This window comes from Sminthopsis crassicaudata, chromosome 1 (assembly GCF_048593235.1).
Source record: "Sminthopsis crassicaudata isolate SCR6 chromosome 1, ASM4859323v1, whole genome shotgun sequence".
Classification (NCBI taxonomy): Eukaryota; Metazoa; Chordata; class Mammalia; order Dasyuromorphia; family Dasyuridae; genus Sminthopsis; species Sminthopsis crassicaudata.
Window position 1 is genome coordinate 81,140,417 of NC_133617.1, and position 18,908 is coordinate 81,159,324.

General features: G+C 46.8%; 1 protein-coding gene across 1 annotated transcript in view; it reads left to right on the forward strand.

Annotated features, from left to right (window-relative positions):
• The first annotated feature begins 1,222 nt into the window (after nt 1-1,222).
• TSNARE1 (t-SNARE domain containing 1) overlaps nt 1,223-18,908 on the forward strand; it is a 156,302-nt gene continuing 138,616 nt past the window's right edge. The window contains exons 1-2 of the mRNA XM_074276874.1: nt 1,223-1,338; nt 18,069-18,159. Coding sequence (XP_074132975.1) covers nt 1,223-1,338; nt 18,069-18,159 — 207 coding nt within the window. The remainder of the gene's footprint in view (nt 1,339-18,068; nt 18,160-18,908) is intronic.

Here is an 18,908-nt window from a genome sequence, read left to right on the forward strand (position 1 = left end):
AATACTCCACCTCAGGTCCTTAATTTGTAAAATGGCCAGCTGGATGACCTCTAAGAAGCTCAGGTTCTGCTGGGCCACGACTTGGCCACAGCCAAGCCTCCATCTGGGTTGTGGGCGGAGCCCGCGGGACCAGAGGGCCCCGAGCCTGACTGCTGAGCTGGGTCTCTGGCTCTCCTTCCGAGGCCTCCTTGGGCCTCTCCAGCCTCGTGAGTTCAATGAGGGGTCTGGGAAATCGGGAGCCGGTCTGTGCATGAGAAGAGCCTGGATTTGTGTGTCAGCACAGGGCGCGCCTGGGGATGAAGGCATGTCAGTGGGATCAGGTTATCCGAGCTACTCCGTGGCCATGGACGCGTCTCTTTGAAGGGCTTGCCCTGGGGGGGGGGGGGAGGCGCCGCTCGGAAATGTTCGTGGCAGAGCTTTTCTCCCCGGCTGGGCGGAGGCGGGGAAGGTCTGAAGCCTGGAGAAAATCCTCCTCCATTGAACCAGCAGGTGACCGCAAAGGCCACTCGCTGCCAGATTGGCTTTAGAAGCTGGAAAAGCAATAGAAAAGAACGGAACCTTGCAATCACTGATCTATCATTCCCGTTTAGAAAGACTCTCCACCGCTGGCACTAAAGCCTAATCGCCTGGGCCGGGCTTCACAGAGTCCAGTCGCATCAACGTGACACCGGGCCGGCCGGAGATGCCGCTTCCCTTTCTTACAGCCGTGGTCCGTGAGCACTGCCGGGGAGCACTCTGTCCGAACGGGGTAGTGCAGTGGAAAGCGGCGTCGGCTCCCAGCCCTGGGCTCCAAGGCCCGGATGTCACAGTAACGGCCCCAGCCTCTGGGCTCCCTGGGATGCTCCTGAGAGGCTGAGTCTCCTCGCTTTAGAGGCCTTCAGGTAACGGCTGGTGATGATTCTGTAGGCACAGGGGATGAGGTTCTGGGGCGGGCAAGGCCCCTTGCTGCTCTGCCGTTCTGGGATTACGACTCCACGGTGTCACAGAAAGCATCACGTTACAGGAGCCATCCAGATGCACTTAGATCCTAGAGGTAATAGGGAGCCACTGAAGCTTCTGGAGCAGGAGGGGGTGACACGTCAAGCCCAGAATGTCACCTTGACAGATTTGTGGAATAGAGATCAGAGACAAGGGGGACTGGAAGTAGGAAGTGAACCGTAGTGGTGGGATGAGGCCCTGACTGGTGCAGGGTGGGCGGTGGCCCCACGGGTGGAGAGAAGCGATGGAGGAGGCAGGCAACATGAGGGCAGGAGCCGTGGGCTCTGACCAGGGGCAGGGAGAGGATGGGAGCTGGGATGCGATGCAGATCCGGCTCCCGGAGGAACGGGGGCCATCAGGGCACGTGGCAAGCTAGGGAGAAGGGAGGGCCTGCCAGTAAGGGCTGCAGAGAATGAATTTTATTTGGAATGGGTTGAGTTTCACAGAATGTTAAGGGAAACATTCCTAGCAGAAATGCTAAATCATGTGAATCTGCGTCTCCGGAGAGAGACTGGAGCTGGATCTAGAGAACCGGGACTCTCCTCAAAGACATCCAAGCCCACGACAGCTGCTGAAACCCCAGAGGGTCAGGGGGAAGAGAGCCCCGCGGAGATGGTCATCGGCGGAGGACGCCGAGAATAACCCGAGAGGAGCCAGAGGCAGCACGAAGCACCTGCGCCGGCTCCCTCATTTCGCTCTCGGAGCATCCCTAGCGTACATCACAAATGAGGGGTCTGAGGGAGGAGTCTCTGCACCGGGTCACCCGCCTGGAGTCCTGCCCCCCCCTCCCGTCGGAGACAAATTCACACTCAGGTCTCTGTCAGAGCCATCTGGCTGCCCGCCAGGAAGCATAATGATCACCTCCACCGGCCCGAAAGGGCACTAAGGGAAAGTTTATCATCAGTAGTAAACGCTCCTGCACGGAACTAAAAGTGCTATCTTTGGACAGCGCTTTAAAGTCTACAAAGCGTTTTGCTCCTGCGTCCCTGACAGCAGAGCAGCAGTGTGGGGATTTCCCCAGTTTTGCACATGAGAAAACTGAGGTTGGGACAGGTGACTTGCTCATTATTATATAACTAGGCGAAGTGACTGTTTTTTGAACCCGCGACTCAATAAGCAGCAACTCTTTCTTTTTTATCTCTGTGTCTTTGGCTCATTTCGACAACATTAATTTCCTGTCTTTTGTGCCGGCCCCTGTGGGAATCATGGAGAAGCTGGAGGCCCGGCCCGGCCCTTTCTGACAATCCCTTTGCTTTTCATATAAGGGAGGAGATGACCCTTCCCCTGCCACGCTGGGCAGTAATTAGCCCTGTGGGGGTAGAGAGCCAGGGCACTGAGGCAGGCGTGGGGGGAACTCCGAGGAGGGAGAGCTCCCGGGGCCGGGGCTTCCAGGGGGAAGGGCCTAAGCTGGACTTCAGGGATGATAGAGAACGTAGCTCAGGATCTAGAGATGCTGTGTGACAGAACCTGACCTCACAGGATGCTCCCTCCCTCCTCCCCACGTGCTCCCAGCTCTTAGGAGCATGGGGGGGGGGGCACGGTGTGCTGCCTCCTCCCCTGAAAAATCAGCCCAAGTCTCCAACACTCCCTGGCCCGTGTGACCAGGAGCACTCCGTAGACAGTGCTCTGATACCCGAGGACCCCTGGTATTTAGTGCCTTCAGGGAGGCGCTGCGCTACCGTGGCCGAGGGGATGGACGTCTGAGGTCCCTAGCTCAGGGACCCTAAAATGGAGACAGTGATTCTCAGAGTTGTGAGAGGGAGTGCGTCATAAATGTTAAAAGTCTTCTTTGTTATACTTCAAGACGAAAATACATAGCTCTTTTTTGGGGACATTAAAATCCTCTTTTAAAAATAAGGAATTCTGACTCTACAATTGAATTACTCTTTGCAGTGATGGTGGAGAGCTGGGCCCCGTTTGTAAGCTGCCTCCTGGATTTGGGGACCCTGCTCACCCTACCTCTCCAGAAGCTTCCTGCTGTTTAGAGTGATAAAGGACTTTGTAGGACTGCTCCCGTGAAATGCTCAATTGCAGAGGCTTAGCTAAATCACCGCCTCAGCTATTTGTGCTCACCTTGTCTGCCAGCCCAGTGCTGGAGGGAGAGGGAAAGTGGTGGCCCGGCAGCACTTTGAGAGAGCCTTGTCTCTGGGACCCCCAGGCTCTGGCTGCTGCCCTTAGGCCTCTCACCTTGTGCTGTCCTGCCCAGGGTATCAGACTAGGATGGTACAGTTGGTAGATTTCCAGTCTCTTTATCCTGCCTTATTTTATATGGAGGGCAGTGTCCATGAAGGAGAAAACCTGAAGAGAGATGCTGGGACTGGTCTGGGCCTGTAGGACCTGGAACAGCTGAGGAAGGACTTTAGCCTGTAGGTCCTTTGGGGAGTCAATGGGTTTGTGAGGTAGAGGGGATGGAAGGCCGGGTTTAAAAACCTAGCCTAGCTCCAAGTGCAGGGTATCTGGGATTGGGGAGGGACCGGAGGCGGGGAGGAGCGTGAGGAGGCCGAGGGAGTGCAGGGGTCTGTGCCGGACTGCTGGCTGCTGGCTACAGGATAGAAAGGAGGAGGTGGTGGAAGCGAGTAGAATCCAGAACCTTAGTAACTTACGGGATTGGGGTTGGATGAGGAGACGCAAGGGGATGAGCCCGCTGCTTGGGATGGCGCTCATAGCTAGCCTCAGACACTTGTGAGTTATGTCACCTTGGGGCAGGACACTTAATCTCCATTTATTTCAGTTTCTTCATCTGTTAAATGGAACTAATAATAAGACCTACCTCCAGGTTTGTTGTAAAGCTCAAATGAGATAATAACGGTAAAGTGCCTGGCACATAATAAATGCTAGCAATCATTATTAGCACTACTTTTAGGGAAATGCTTTGTAAATTAAAAAGCACTCTATAACTGATTGATTAATTGCTATTTTTTATTATGGTTTGGTCTCCATTGAGGTCAAGACAGAATAGGCTGGAAGCTCCAGGGAGAGGAACATGGGTTAGCCTCAGTGGAAGATGCCTTTTTGAGGAAGGGCGATTGTCACCGGCTGGCACAGAAGGCAGGGAGACAAGGAAACCCCCGTCTCTGAAGGGCTTTGGGAGAAAATAGTGGAATGGAAGGAATTCGGGTCCTGGGAGTCAGGAGACCTGCATTCTCATTCCAGAACCAGCTCTGTCCCGGATTTGTTCTGTGACCCTGGGTAAATTACTTCCCCTGCTGAGCTCCTATAAGATGTGGAGAAGAATCCGTGCCCTCTCTCCTCCCTGCCTGCCTTGGCTATTGGCAAGGTGAAATGAGAGCATGGACTCATCCTTTCCTTGAAAAGTACTGCATACTCAGGAGAGGTCATTTATCACACTTTTTTAAAACTAGGTCTATGGATTCATTGGTATAAGAAATTCTCAGGGAGAAAACTTCTGCTAATACAGATGTGGCGTCTGCTTTGCAACTTAAACAGTTATCTGGGGGAACCAGCTGGCTCTCTCGGTGGTACCGCAGATAGAACAGGAGGCAGGAAAACCTGAGTTCAAATCCAACCTCAGACATTTACTAGCTGTATGATGTTGAACAAGTCCCTTCTTCCTACCTGCCTCAGTTTCCTCTTCTGTAAAATAAGCTGGAAGAGATGGCAAACCATTCCAGTATCTTTGCCAAGAAAAATCCAAATGGAGTCCTAAAGAGTCAGACATGACTGAAAAATAAATGAACAACAAACAATCCGGGGGACCCCGCGGGTTTAAGGGACTACTCTTAAGATGGGCTATACCCCTAGTAAATACCTGAGGCAGGTCTGGAACCCGTGTCTCCTGAGTCAGGCTGCCCATCCATTACAGTACTCTGACTCACCTCCATTCGTTATGATCAGTAAGTGATGAGAAGAGTTTGGTTTCCATCTTGACTCATGTCACTGTGTTTTTAGCCAAATCACTGATCTTTTCTGAGATTCCTCATCTCTAAAGTGGGGAGGGGTGATGATGCTTACATTACTTTTCCTGCAGAAAGTATTGTGCAAAAAGCACTCTCAGAAAAGCAGAACCTCCCGCAGCAGGCCAGAGCTGGTGATCACCCACGGGCAGCTCCCTGCTCTCGGCCTGGCACGTGGTCACGCGCGTTAGGGAGATGCCCCAGCCCGAGAAGGGTTGGAAGGCATAGAACGCTGCCCTCGTTCTCTCCTCGTGAGAAGATGCGGACTCGCGGCCGGCAGCGCGCTGAGGGCATCTGGGGCTGGCTGAAAGGTTACAGCCCCCCAGGACGGTAGCTACCTTGGGTGGAGCGCTTTGTGACCCCATTCAAGGCTTTCTGGCAAAGACCCTGGAGGGCTCTGCCCTTTCCTTTCCTAGCTCATTTTGCAGATGAGGAAACTGAGGCAAAGAGGGTTAAGTGATGTGCCCAGGAAGCTCCTTAAGTGTCTGAGCCGCCGTCGAGCCCCGGGTCGAATACGCTCTCCATAGCACTCAAGTCTTCCTGACCATTCATGTGCCAGCTCACTGCCCTCCCTGTGCGTGCCTCTGAGCCTCGCCGCAAGCCTGCGAGCCATTACTGTCCCTTCATCAGAGATGAGAAAACGGAGCAGTTCGGGGTGACACTAGATTGTGAACTTCTTGAGAGTCAGAACTGGTGACTTTTGTTTGTTTGCTTTTACTTTATTTGTACCCCTAGCACCGAGTACAACGCCTGGTAGGGAATGGGTGTTCATTCTTGTTTCTGACTGGCTTTTCAGAGCCTGCTGCTGGTGGGTGTAGCTGAGGCAGGACTTGAACTTCCTAACTGCAGGCTCAGTGCTCCCTGCAATGGGACATCCGACACTTAAGTTCCATGACAGCCGAAAGGAGCCACCCTATTCTCCCATTATCTCATTAGAAGGGTAGTGTCCAGAACGGAGGCCATAGCCTTACTCTTCTCTGCTTTGGCCAACAATACACAGAATGCTGCAGCCGCTTCTGAGTGCTGTGTCTTAAGAGGGATGATGGCAAAACAGAGAAGTGCCTGTAGTGCAGAAACCTTGGTCCCCTAGGCGTGCCTAAGACACTGGAGACATCTTACCTAGAGAAGAGAAAGTTTAAGTGGCTCACATAGAACACTGGGCCTGGAATCAGGGAGACCTGAATCCAGCCTGATCTACTTACTACTTGCGTGATCCTTAGCAAGTCATTCAACCGCTGCCTGCCTCAGTTTCCTCATCTGTAAAATGGGAATTTGAAGGGTCTTCCTAAGAAGTTACACTTGGCTCATTGTGAAGAACTAGAAGAAACTAAGAGATGTCATAGGGAGTCCAACTTCTAATTAGAATAAGGGCCCCAAAGTGGAATGGGCCGCCATGGGACGTTGAGAGCTTGCCGTCACTGATGGTCTTCAAGTGTAGCATAGAACATTGGGCCTTGAATCTGGGAGATAGGAATTCAACTCTGTCCTGACACACTGCATGACCCCTGATAGGTTACATAGCTTCTGTCTGCCTCTTTTTCCTCATCTGTAAAATGAGGATAATGACAACTCTACCTCACAGGGGTATTGTGAGGGTAAATTAAAGGCTTTATAAACTTTAAAACCCTGTATGAATGCTGTTATTATTCGAGTGAGTACTGGATGCCTCCTTCTCAGGGATAAGGACTCCTGCTGGGATTGAGTCAGATGGCCTTAGAGAGCCTTGCAGCCCCCGGCTGCTGCAGGAAGGCAGCACTCTTTCCTTAGGTTTGCTCTTGAGGGATATTTCCTGCAATAACAAGTCGATTCAGCACATTCAGTAGACGTCTACCCTGTGTCAGTCCCTGTGTAACAATAACAATAAGTAAGACCCCTTTCCACGGGTCTTTCCTCACAACCACCTTGGGAGGGAGATTGTGCAAATACCATGCCCCTTTTATGAGAGTACGTCGGTTCCACTCACTTGGTCCTATTTTCCTCTTCCCTAAAATGAGGAAGTTGGACAAGATGGCTTCCAAGGTCCCTTCAGAACTGAAATCTGTGACCGAAAGACTGTAACTCACTTCATGTTATATAGCAGGGAATAGATAGAAATGCCATAGAAAGTAACTTCTGGGAACTGTCATGGCATCCAAGCACGGGATGCTAATGTCACCATCTTGTCCCTGTGCCCACTACCAAAAGGAACCTTAACAAAAAAGAAAGAAGAGGAAAATAACCCCAAAAATCAGTGCTTTATAATGGCCCTGACTATTCATTCCATTGGGTGCTTGAGGATTTCCAAAGGGACAGCATTTCAAAAGCTTTTAGGAAACCACCAGCTTTCATTAATTGGTTCCCCCTGTCCCCTCACCTCGGCCAAGGGAGCTGGGGAACTTGCTACACAGCCTCCAAAAATGTAGGCGGCAGAGACAGAAGTCACTAATTGTTCTTCTATTGGTCCTGGAAAGGAAAACAGGCCTTATGACCGAGGTGGGGGGGACTGTCGTCCCCTGTGCTTCCTTCCTTACAAGAATTCAGGGCTGAATTGTGTTGGAGAAAAGAGGCATAGAATTTGAGAGGAGACTTAGGAAGTTTTGAGTCCGCCACCCTTGGGGTATTTTCCAGAAGAGGAAACAGAGGCTGTAAGTGGGGAAAAGGCTTCCCCACAGTCACAAGAATCCTGACAGGTGCAACATCAGTGAAGACCAGGAGTGATTTCATGTGAAAACCTCCTGTTTATATTTTTATTATTGTAGCAAGTAGTTTAAAAAAAACTGCCTTTGCAGTCAATGCAATCTTATTATAAGAGCTAATCGTTGGTTTGTTTTAAATCACATCTGCCTTCATCATTTAATTTGAATTTCGATAAGAAGTTTAGCTCTGCCAGTACTAAAGCATCCTTGTCATAAAGGTCTGGTTAAAGTAAATAAATAAACCAAAAAATAAGCATATAGATAAATAGATAAGATAGATAGATGGTGGCCAGCTGCTGGCTGAATCGCTAGATGGCTAGATAGACACAGTCAGATAGATAGAGATAGTAGATAGATGGATAGGTGAATAACAAATAAATGCCTACATGGTATATACGTAGACTTACATTAATAAATGATCACATTATCTTCCACAAAGAGAAGATCTAACTCAGTTCCAGTTGATCAATGACGGACAGAATCAGCTACACCCAGAGAAGGAACACTGGGAAATGAGTGTGAACTGTTTGCACTTTTGTTTTTCTTCCCAGGTTATTTTTACCTTCTAAACCCAATTCTTCCTGTGCAACAAAAAATTCGGTTCTGCACACATATATTGTATCTAGGATAGACTATAACACATTTAACATGTATGGGACTGCCTGCCATCCAGGGGAGGGGGCAGAGGGAAGGAGGGGAAAATTCAGAACAGAAGTGAGTGCAAGGGATAATATTGTAAAAAATTACCCATGCATACGTACTGCCAAAAAAGTTATAATTATAAAATTAATTAAAAATATAAAAAAATAACAAATAAAAAAGAAAATAAAAAAATAAATGATCACATTTCATAATAACTAAGTAAACAGTAATTTTCAAACTATTCTCCATGACAGTTCCAAGGTTATGGCATTTCTGTCTCTTCCATGCTATATAACCTGAAGTGAGTTACAAAACCTTTTAGATTTTATCTTCCTTCCACTCATTTAGATTCTTTCTGGAAGCAAGTGCCTTATTAGAGTCTAGAACATTCCTTTCCTCATCTTACCTTTTGAATGTTTTCCATTCCTATGTCCCAAGAGTATGAAAGGTAGCTGTATAGATACATCTTGTTTTCCCTAAGCACATACTGATGGAGTACAGACATGGCCCGTAGCGTGACTACATTCTCAAAGCAGAGATTCATTCATCCTCATCTGGGCCAATCGCCATGGGGTGATACTCCTCTTTATCTTTTAGAGGGAGGCTACTTTCATACTTGCCTTTGCTACTCCCTGCAGGATAGCTCCAGACAGACAAGGCAGAAATGAGCTGCTGTCTCCTTGAATACTCCTTTTCACAGACAACAGTCCCCACTTTCACAGTTTTGTGAGCATTTCATTCTGTGAACACTTTCACCATAATTTGCCCCAACGGGAGTGGTGACATTTTATATAGAGTCAAAAGATCCAGGTCCAAGTTCTGGCTTTGTTTCCTTTTTGAATAACATTGGGCAAGGTTCTGCTCTCTGCCTCAGTTTCCTCAGCTGTCAAAATGAGGAGTTGGAAAAGATGCTCTTTAAAGTCTCTCTCAATTCCGAATTCCAAGATGCCATGAATGTCAGCAGATCATCAGCATCAGGCTGTCAGCTGTTGATCCCCTTGTTTTATCCTTGAGGAGTTGGTGATAATCCTTTTCATGTGTATGATTCCTTCCCCCTTCTCCTCTTTATGCCCTAATCTTTGCATTTGTGTTTTTTCTCACCTAGTGTAGCTTCTGCCAACTGTGCAAATGTACACTTACCTGCTGGTAATTACTCAGACAACCTATGCTAGAGAAGTTTGAGAAATGTCCTACTTCAGCCACTTGACCTATTTACATACATATGTTTTCTAGATCTGTTCTATGACTTAGCCCAGAGGATTGATTGGGAAAGTATTTTAGGCCCTAGCACAAGAAGTTTCCTTATTTCCTTAAGATGACATCACGTCATCAACCCCTTCTGGACTATTCCCCAAACTAGCATTGGCAGGGAAGTCCTCAGAAGGGCTGCAGCTAAGTACTCTTAGGCTTTTCAGAGAAAATTTGTAAACTTGTATGAGGCTATTGCTAACCCATGAGGCCCCATTAGTAATTAGCTTGTAGATTTTGTATTTTTGCAGTGACATTTACTAAGATGATAGAGTAAGATAGTTGGTACAAAATATTCTCCACAAAACTTGGGACATACTTTCCCACAAATACACATAGGTCCATAGGACGGGTCAATTTATTATACTGTGGTAGTAAGCATAGACATAAGAGATTTGCATGACAAAGTTCCTTCCTTCCTTCCTTCTTCCCTCCCTCCCTCCCTCCCTCCTTCCTCCTCCCTCCCTCCCTCCCTCCCTCCCTCCCTCCCTCTCCTTCCTTCCTTCCTTCCTTCCTTCCTTCCTCCCTCCCTCTCCTTCCTTCCTTCCTTCCTTCCTTCCTTCCTTCCTTCCTTCCTTCCTTCCTTCCTTCCTTCCTTCCTTTCCTTCCTTTCCTTCCCTTCCTTCCTTCCTTCCTTCCTTCCTTCCTTCCTTCCTTCCTTCCTTCCTTCCTTCCTTCCTTCCTTCCTTCCTCCCTCCCTCTCCTTCCTTCCTTCCTTCCTTCCTTCCTTCCTTCCTTCCTTCCTTCCTTCCTTCCTTCCTTCCTTCCTTCCTTCCTTCCTTCCTTCCTTCCTTCCTTCCTTCCTTCCTTCCTTCCTTCCTCCCTCCCTCCCTCCCTCCCTCCCTCCCTCCCTCCCTCCCTCCCTCCCTCCCTTCCTTCCTTCCTTCCTTCCTTCCTTCCTTCCTTCCTTCCTTCCTTCCTTCCTTCCTTCCTTCCTTCCTTCCTTCCTTCCTTCCTTCCTTCCTTCCTTCCTTCCTTCCTTCCTTCCTTCCCTGTCTTCCTTCCTTCCCTGTCTTCCTTCCCTGTCTTCCTTCCTTCCCTGTCTTCTTCCTCCTTGCCTTTCAGCCAGAGTGGACATAGTTTAATGGAATGGGAAGAGAGGGGAGGAAATTGCTGTGATGGAGTTTTCTCTCCCTGGCAGATGAAGGGGGGGCTGTTAATGGGGACAGGTCTAGGCTTTGTGTGAGAAGTGATTATCTGAACCACAGACAAAAGACAAAGAAGAACTCATTATGAAGCCCTTGATAATGGGAGCTGATAAAGAATTTTGAAGAAGGAGGCTAAATGAAGAAAAAGAAGCCTGAAAGGGTTTCCAAGAACCAGAATCAGTGTGAAGGGGGTGAGGAAGAGGAACAAAAAGGAGCAACAGAAGAAAAACCTTAGGGATGGTAAAATCTCAGAATTATATATTTTCAGAATTTTGGTATCATAAAAACTTAGAATCCCCAAAATCTTAGAATCTTAAATTGCTCAGAAGCCTCAGAGGTTATTTAGTTTGATCTCCTAGCCAAGAAATTATAAGGCTAGCTAAAATGGCAGGGATTCAGCTCTGCAGTCAATAGGCAATCAGTCATATCTGCAAAGATTGTGGGGACCAGTGGATGATCCTAAAGGGCAGACGATCCCCAAGAAATGTTTGTTTGCCTTGGGGTTCATTCTCTGATTAAATCATCCTTTTCCCACCCCCAGACACACAGTAGTTTTACAAATGAGTTTTCTCTTTAACATCTACCATCAATTAAGTTCTGTGATTCTTTATTCTAATACAATTCAATACTCATTTATTGTGTAGGAGATGTGGGGTATGGGGGCTTGGTCAGAAAGTCTGTTTTGTTTTCTTTGCTCAATAGAAGAACAATTAGGGTTTGTCAATCAATGCCTAATGGGATTCTTTGAATTCATTTAAAATATACATATCCAAGGCATCCTTGAGACTAGAGAGGAGCCAACATGTGGCTAGCCAGTCCTTTTCATTTGCTTTCATCGAAGGATGTTCTGGGTTCAGTCAAATCATCTCATTTTACAGCTAGTTATGATCAGGCCTGGGAACTGAACTCAGGCCCTCTGGCTCCGTCAGGGCCCTGTCTTTAAATGGTAATGTGTCTGTAGAAGCTGGAGCCAGCCCCCCAGCAGGGTGCAGCATCCCCAGCACCCCCAGTGTGTCAGACCAGGTGAGCTTGGCCAGTGGCGGTGGAAGGGGAGCCTGGGAGGAAACAGCACCTTTCCTCCTCCTGTGGCTAGAATGTCTTGAGTAAGCACATCCCGCTCCTGCCATCTGCTCTTCTCCTCTGGGCCCAGTCTTCTGGAACCTGAGCCATCCACCCCATGCGCGGTTAGTCCTCCGGATGACACCTTCCCTCTGCAGGGAAGAGCCGGGGTTGGGGGGCTGGCCCCAGAGCAGGGGAACCCAGGTTTTCTTCCTAACCTGGCCCCAAGATTGGTGTGTGTGAACTTGGATCTGCCCCTGGCCTTTCCCAAGCCTCCTTTCTCTCATCTGTAAAATGAGGGCAGATTATAGAAGCACTGGTGTGGCCTGTCTCTGCCAATCTGTGTTCTCAGGTGGGCCCTGGCCTTTGTTAGTGACTGTGATCCATCCCCCACTGGAACAGGAATCCCTTTTAGAGCATTCAGAATTAACCCATGTGTCTATAGTGCTTTCCGATCTCCAGAATATCTTCCTCCCTCCTTTGAGGGAAGTAATCCCACTGTTATCCTCCCAGTTTTACAGAGGAGGCAGTGGGAATGCTTAGAATCAAAGTAACATGACCCTAGTCATGCAGCCGGATGGTGCCCTGGGTTAGGGTGCTGGGCCTGAAGTCAGGAAGGCCCAGCTGAAACGTGGCTCGGAAGCTGTGGGACCCTGTCCCTTAGTCACTTAGCCTGTGCCTCAGTTTCCTGATTTATTAACTGGGTATAATAAGAGCACTTACTTCCCAGGGTGGTGGTGAGGAACAAATGAGGTAATGTTTATAAAGGTTGTAGCACAGTGCCTGGTGCATAGTATAGAATATATACTATAATATGTAACTGTTGACTATTATTATGTATCTAAACTGATTGAGCAGCAGGCTGAGACATGATATTTGAACCCTGATCCTGATGAAAGGGACCCATTCACATTAAAAAACAAAACCAACAAAACAACCTCACCAGTGGGAGCTCTGACGCTGCCCCTTTCCTAGGAAGACCCTTTGGGAGAATAAAATGCCCAGTCTCCAATTTGCCCCTTGAAGGTGGGTGGCGGTTCAATGTCAGTGATGCAAGAGAAGAAGGCCCTTGCATTCTCCGTCCTTCTACACAGGTCACGACCTCGACTCCTTCCCTTGATTCCTTTCTCTGTGCATCTACCTCTCTGTGCTGCTGGACTGGACTCCTCAGCCTTCCCCCCATTAACTCTCCTCACAAAACTATTACTTTTCTTGAGCAGCATTAATCTAAATGCAGGGGAGCTAATTTAACCATCATGAGCATGGGATCTAGGTCCAGTGCTACTTCCATCTTCTGCCCCCGTGTCAGTGTCTCACATATGAATTCCTCTGTTCCACAGACATGAGCTTTCTGGGCTGTTATCGGTGGTTCCTTGGAATTATAGGGTCCTTGGCGAATATTCAGTCCAACACATGCCTGGTCAGAATCTTCTTATTAGCACCTCTGTCCAATGCTCACCGAGTCTCCTCCACTGACGAGTCCCTGTCATTTGAAGCAAGCCCTTTCCACTTGTAGCGAGCTCTGATCCCTTCGTTCAGTGGCTAACACTTGCCCTCTTCAGCTTCTTCCTTTGCTCCTCCTTCTGCCCACTCAGAGCCAAGAAGGAGTCTAGTTCTTCTGCCCTCCAGACATTTGAAGACGTCATTTCTTCGCTGTCTTCTCTTCTCTGAGTTTGCCATCCCTCATTCTTTTGACCATCCTCCATCTTGGTCCTCTTTCTCTGGACACTTTTAGCTTGGCCCTGATCCCAAAGCATTGGGTCCAGAAGTGAACACAGTTCTCCAGAGGGCGTCTTCCAGGGGCTGAGTACAGCAGTCTTATCACCGCCATCTTTGTGGACTCTATGCTTTGATTAGTTTAGCTCCCCTCCCCACCTTATTTTTGCTGCTGACCTATTTAAAATCTGTGGGTCACTCAGACTCCTAGTTATTTTTCACATAAACTCTTGTCTGGCCACCCTGAATATCTACGGTTCTGTTTTTTTTCCTAAACCAAGTATAGGACTTGACATCTTTTTCTATTAAATTTCATCTTATATGATTTAGCTTGTCATTCCAGTCTGTCACGATCTTTTTGGATCCCAGCTCCTTCATCCATTGTGATAACTCTCCCCCGCCTAATATATAGTAGGCATGAGCTATGCATTCATCCACACGTCTTGTTAAGGTGCACATGGATAAGGGCAGATCTTTGGGACTCTCCATTGGAGAACTCTTGCCATCATTAATAATGATTCTTTACTTTTGGCTATTCAGTCTTTAATGAATTGACTTAACTGTCACATAATCAGATTCACATCTTTTCACCATCCCCAACAGAATAACATGAGACACTGTCAAATGCTTTGTTAAAATCTAAGAATTCTGTGTTGGTGGCATTCCCCTGATCTAGTAACAATCTCATAAAAAGTATTGAGGTTAGTCTGACATGACCTATTTTTGATGAACTCACACGGTCCCTAAGTGATTCTCATTTCCTTTTCTATGTCATCCTTTTAATAATACAGTCTAGAATTTGGGCCTGGAATCAAAGTCTTACTACTGCCTTGTAGTTCCAAAGCTCCACTATCCCTGTTCTGAAAAATGGGACATCATTCTCAGTGACAGCAAACACACGTGGAGCGCCTGCTGCATGCACTTTGGGTGGGCGCCGGACGTGGAGTCGGGAAACCTGAATTCAGCTCTGGTCTCCTGTGCTCCTTAACTCTGTGGCCTTGTGTAAGATCTTCTCTCTCTCAATCCCAGTTTCCTCATCTTTAAATTGGGCGTAATAAAGCTCTCACCACCTATTTTATGCACAGAGTTTTTGGCAAATCTCAAAGTGCTATGAAAGTGTTATTTGTAAAGTGTCACCTATTGTTTCTACTTTTGGCCCAAACTATCAGATCTGACTTGGAACTAGGAGGATGACTGTTCTCCTGTGAGTCTTCTCCCTTTGCTTGTCCTGAAGGCTCCAACAGCTGCTGGGCAGTGAGTGAGTGTGTGTGTGTGTGTGTGTGTGCGTGCGTGTGTGCGTGTGTGTGTGTGTGCGTGTGTGTGTGTGTGTGTGCGCGTGTGTGTGTGTGTGTGCGTGTGTGTGCGTGTGTGGTGTGCGTGTGTGTGTGTGTGTGTGCGTGCGTGTGTGTGTGCGTGTGTGGTGTGTGCGTGTGTGTGTGTGTGTGTGCGTGCGTGTGTGTGTGCGTGTGTGTGTGTGCGTGTGTGTGTGTGTGCGTGCTGTGTGTGTGTGTGCGTGTGTGTGTGTGTGTGTGTGTGTGTGTATTTGGGGCTTCGCTGTGGACCCTGGGCCAGATCCCTGAGACAGGCCACAGGGAATAACAGCAACAATAAAATTACAGCACTGACCCCATCTCCAACACCCTAGTGTACAAAGCACTGAAAGCGTCATCTTCTGGAACTCAAATCTGACTTTACTTACTGAGCTGTGTGACCGGGGCTGCAAGGTGGCCAACCCTGAAGTCAGGAGGACCTGAGTTCAAATCTGTCTCAGACACTTAACACTTCCTAGCTGTGGGACCCTGGGCAAGTCACTTACCCCCAATTGCCTTAGCAAAAAAAAAAAAAAAACCTAAATAAAATAAAATAAAATAACTTAAGCTTTGTGACCTTAGGCAAGAATACAATCCTGTTTGCCTCAGTTTCCTTATCATCCACTCCAGTACCTCTGCCAAGAAAACTACAAATGGAAGTCACAGAGAGTGGGGACACAACAGAATAACATTCTTCATCATAGCTCTCTGAGGTGGTTGCGTGGTAATTATTGCCCATTACTATAAGGAAATTGAGGCTTGGAGAGATTATTGACTTGTCCATGGCCAGAGATGCAGGGAAATATATCAAGGCTGGGGAATAGGAAGTTGCTTCTTCTCACAAAAAGTTTAACCTGCCAGTTAATGCTTTCCGTAGCCTCTTTGTATCTGGCTTTTCTAATTCTCTGTCTTCCTTCCCTCAGCATGCACACACTACATAGGCTCCTTCTTCTCCCTTTCCATGATAGATTCATTCTCCACCTGCTGTTCCAGTTATGGTATTCCCCCCATCTGAATATCATTCATCTTCCAACTCTGATTCTGGGAATGAACTCCTAGAGGGTGGGAATGATGCCATTTTTTCTTCTCTCAGATAACAGCAGTCAACAAGCATGTTTCAATAACTTATTATGTGCCAGACCCGGTGCTAAGAGCCGAGGTTACAAAGACAGGCAAAAGATAATCACTGTCTTTGAGGAAATCTCGTATTAATGGGGGAAACAACACACAGCATCTTGTTGCATACAAGTTCTGTATAGAAAGTTAGGTACTTTGTACCGAGCTGTTAAGTGATTGCACAAATGAATAGAATTTGAGAAATTAGTTGAATGAAGGATTAAGTAAATGATTAAATGGATAAATGAATCATTTGAGTGGAGAAATCACAAAACTTTAGAGGTGAGCCTTGAATATCTGATCCAATCCATAACAGAAATTATCTCTGCTATATCCCTACAACAGCCTTTGATATTGTTGATAAGCCCTGATTGTTAGGAACTGCTCCTAAGAGCCAGAACCTGCCACCTAGTAGCTTCCTTTATTGCTCCTCTTTCTGATTTCTCATCAGATATTTGAAATAACTGACCATGAGTCCTTAAGTCTTCTCTTGTCATAGCTAACAGATACAGTTCCTTTATTTGCAGCCTGATTTAGTTGAATACACACTAACTTTGAAGTGTGAGGCTCTGGGTTCAGAAACCAGCTCAGCTATTTACTACATGTATATTCTTGAGAAAGCCACCATTTGACCTGTCTAGGTTTCAGTTTTCTCATCTGCAAAATGTAAGAGCTGGTTAAAATAAAATAATCTCTCAGGCTCACCTCATTTGAAATAATCCTACAATCAAGAAGACATAAATTGTAAATGTAAATAAGGATAAAGGAGGAGATGGTTAAAGGAAGGCATTTGAGTTATGTGGATTATGGGAATACAGAGAAAAAAAATAAGAGCTTTCTGGGAATGGTCTTATTTTTTTTTTTTCAGTAAAATATAAGTCAAGAACCAGGACTAGAACCCAGAATTCTGATTTCCAATGCAAGTATCCTTGTCGTCATCATCATCATCATCATCATCATCATCATCATCATCATCATCATTATCATTACTAACTTTTATATATATTTATGTGCCAAACACTGTGCTAATTTACACTTTACAGTTTTTTCTCATCAAATCCTTACAACAATTCTGGGAGATAGGTGTTACTATTTTTGCAATTTTATAGATGAGAAAACTGAAGCAAACAAATTAAGAGATTTGCCTAGGATTCCACAGGTAGTATGTGTCTGAGGCTGGATTTTGAGCTTAGGTCTTCCTGATTTCTGGGCCAAGCACTCTTTTGCCCAAGAATGCATAGTGGTAGATTCTGAATGCCAGGCTCAGTTATAGGCCTGTGTGCCACAGCTGGGATTGATGTGGAAGCCAAAGAAGCAGAGAGGGAAGGCCTATGAGGAATTTAGAGAAAAATTGTATAAGATTAGAATAAAGGCAAGTTTGAAGGCAGAGCTAAAAGGGGTGATCCCAATTGGACTCTACCCCTATTAACAATCATAGCAGCTGTTCACCCACATGTTGCTGTACGATATAGGGGGGAAGGGAGTTGGCTATTGGCTCAAACCTGAAGAATCACCTTCCAGAGGTAACGCCACTCCTATTAGTCGGGGACCTCTATTCAACATCCCTGGCCTGGAAATTTAATTGTAAATGTTCACTTTCTCTCTCTTTGTCCTAACTCTCTCTGATCTCCTCAATCTTTCTCTCTACCCCTTTTCTTCCATTTCCCTTTCCTCTTTCCTCCTCTCTTATCTTTTCCCCTCTCTCCTTATACTCAATTCTCCTTTTCTAATTTCCTTTACCATTCCCTCTTTTCTCTTTATATCTTTATCTCATCCTTCCATTTGTGTCATTTCTGTCTCCCTTTATGTTTTTTATCAATTTATGTATTATTCTTTCTTCTCTCATCTCTCTCTCTCTCTCTCTCTCCTCTCTCTCTCTCTCTCTCTCTCTCTCTCCTCTCTCCCTCTCTCTCTCTCTCTCTCTCTCTCTCTCTCTCTCTCTCTCTCTCTCTCCCTCTCTCTCTCTCTCTCTCTCTCTCCCTCTCTCTCTCTCTCTCTCTCTCTCTCTCTCCTCTCTCTCTCTCTCTCCTCTCTCTCTCTCTCTCTGGCTCTGTCTGTCTCTCTGGCTCTGGCTCTGTCTCTTGTCTCTCTTTCTGTTTCACTTTATCTTTATCTCAATGCTCCTCTCTGTTATTGTGCTCCATCTCCTTTCCCATCCCTTTGTTTCTCTCTCCTATGCTGTTGTGCATCTATGTCTCTCCTTCCAATCTCTCTCTTCACTATTTCTGCCTCTCTTTGGACATTCTTCCCCTTGCTCCTCAGGCATGCTTCACAGCAAGAGACCAATAAAACCCATCTGTGCAGCGTCAGTACCATCAAGCAGCTTGTCAGAGCTCACGCAGGCTTGTCTCAGGTACGTGCCATGGTCAGAGTCATACATGGGGAGTCTGAGCCCCCCAACATCGGAGAGGGGGGTCTGGGAAGGGGGGGACTCAGTTTGGGGCCTTCTTGTCAATTCCAAAGAACCAGTCAAGGGGGGTGAGGGGACCAGAGAAGGGGCCCAGAAACAACTTCTCACCCTCGGCGCAGGAATCACTTTCATTAGCCACCTGCCAAGATGTCATTCAGCCTCTCTGCTTAAACAGTCAGGGATGGGAAACTCATTCTTCTTAGAAAGCCCATTTCGATTTTGGGTCAGGCTCAGAAGTGTTAGAAAGTTTGCCTTTAAATTGAGTTGAAACACTTCCTAGTAAAATTACTGGTCCTTGTTCATTGAGACAATCCCACAATTTGTTTGTGGGCATTCTTCCATATGTGCAATCTGCAATCAAATTTTTAAAAGGACAACTATGTCATCCCAGAGAGACCGCTTCAGTCTATGGCCACATAAGATCCTTAGGAATTTTTCAAATGAATAGATTTCTAGTTATGTTCCCTCGTTCTGTAAGGAGGTAGGGCAGACATTATCCATGCTGAGATGTTGGATTCACTCTTATTTTCAGATATTGATCATATTTGGTTTGAACTGTTAAGTTTCCCTGCCATGATCTTATTTATCTAGAAAAGAAGTCACCATCATCACTGTTTGCTCATATGCAAACATTAATGCTATTGCTGTCTTCATCACCATCATATATGACTATAGATCACCATCCCTCAAGT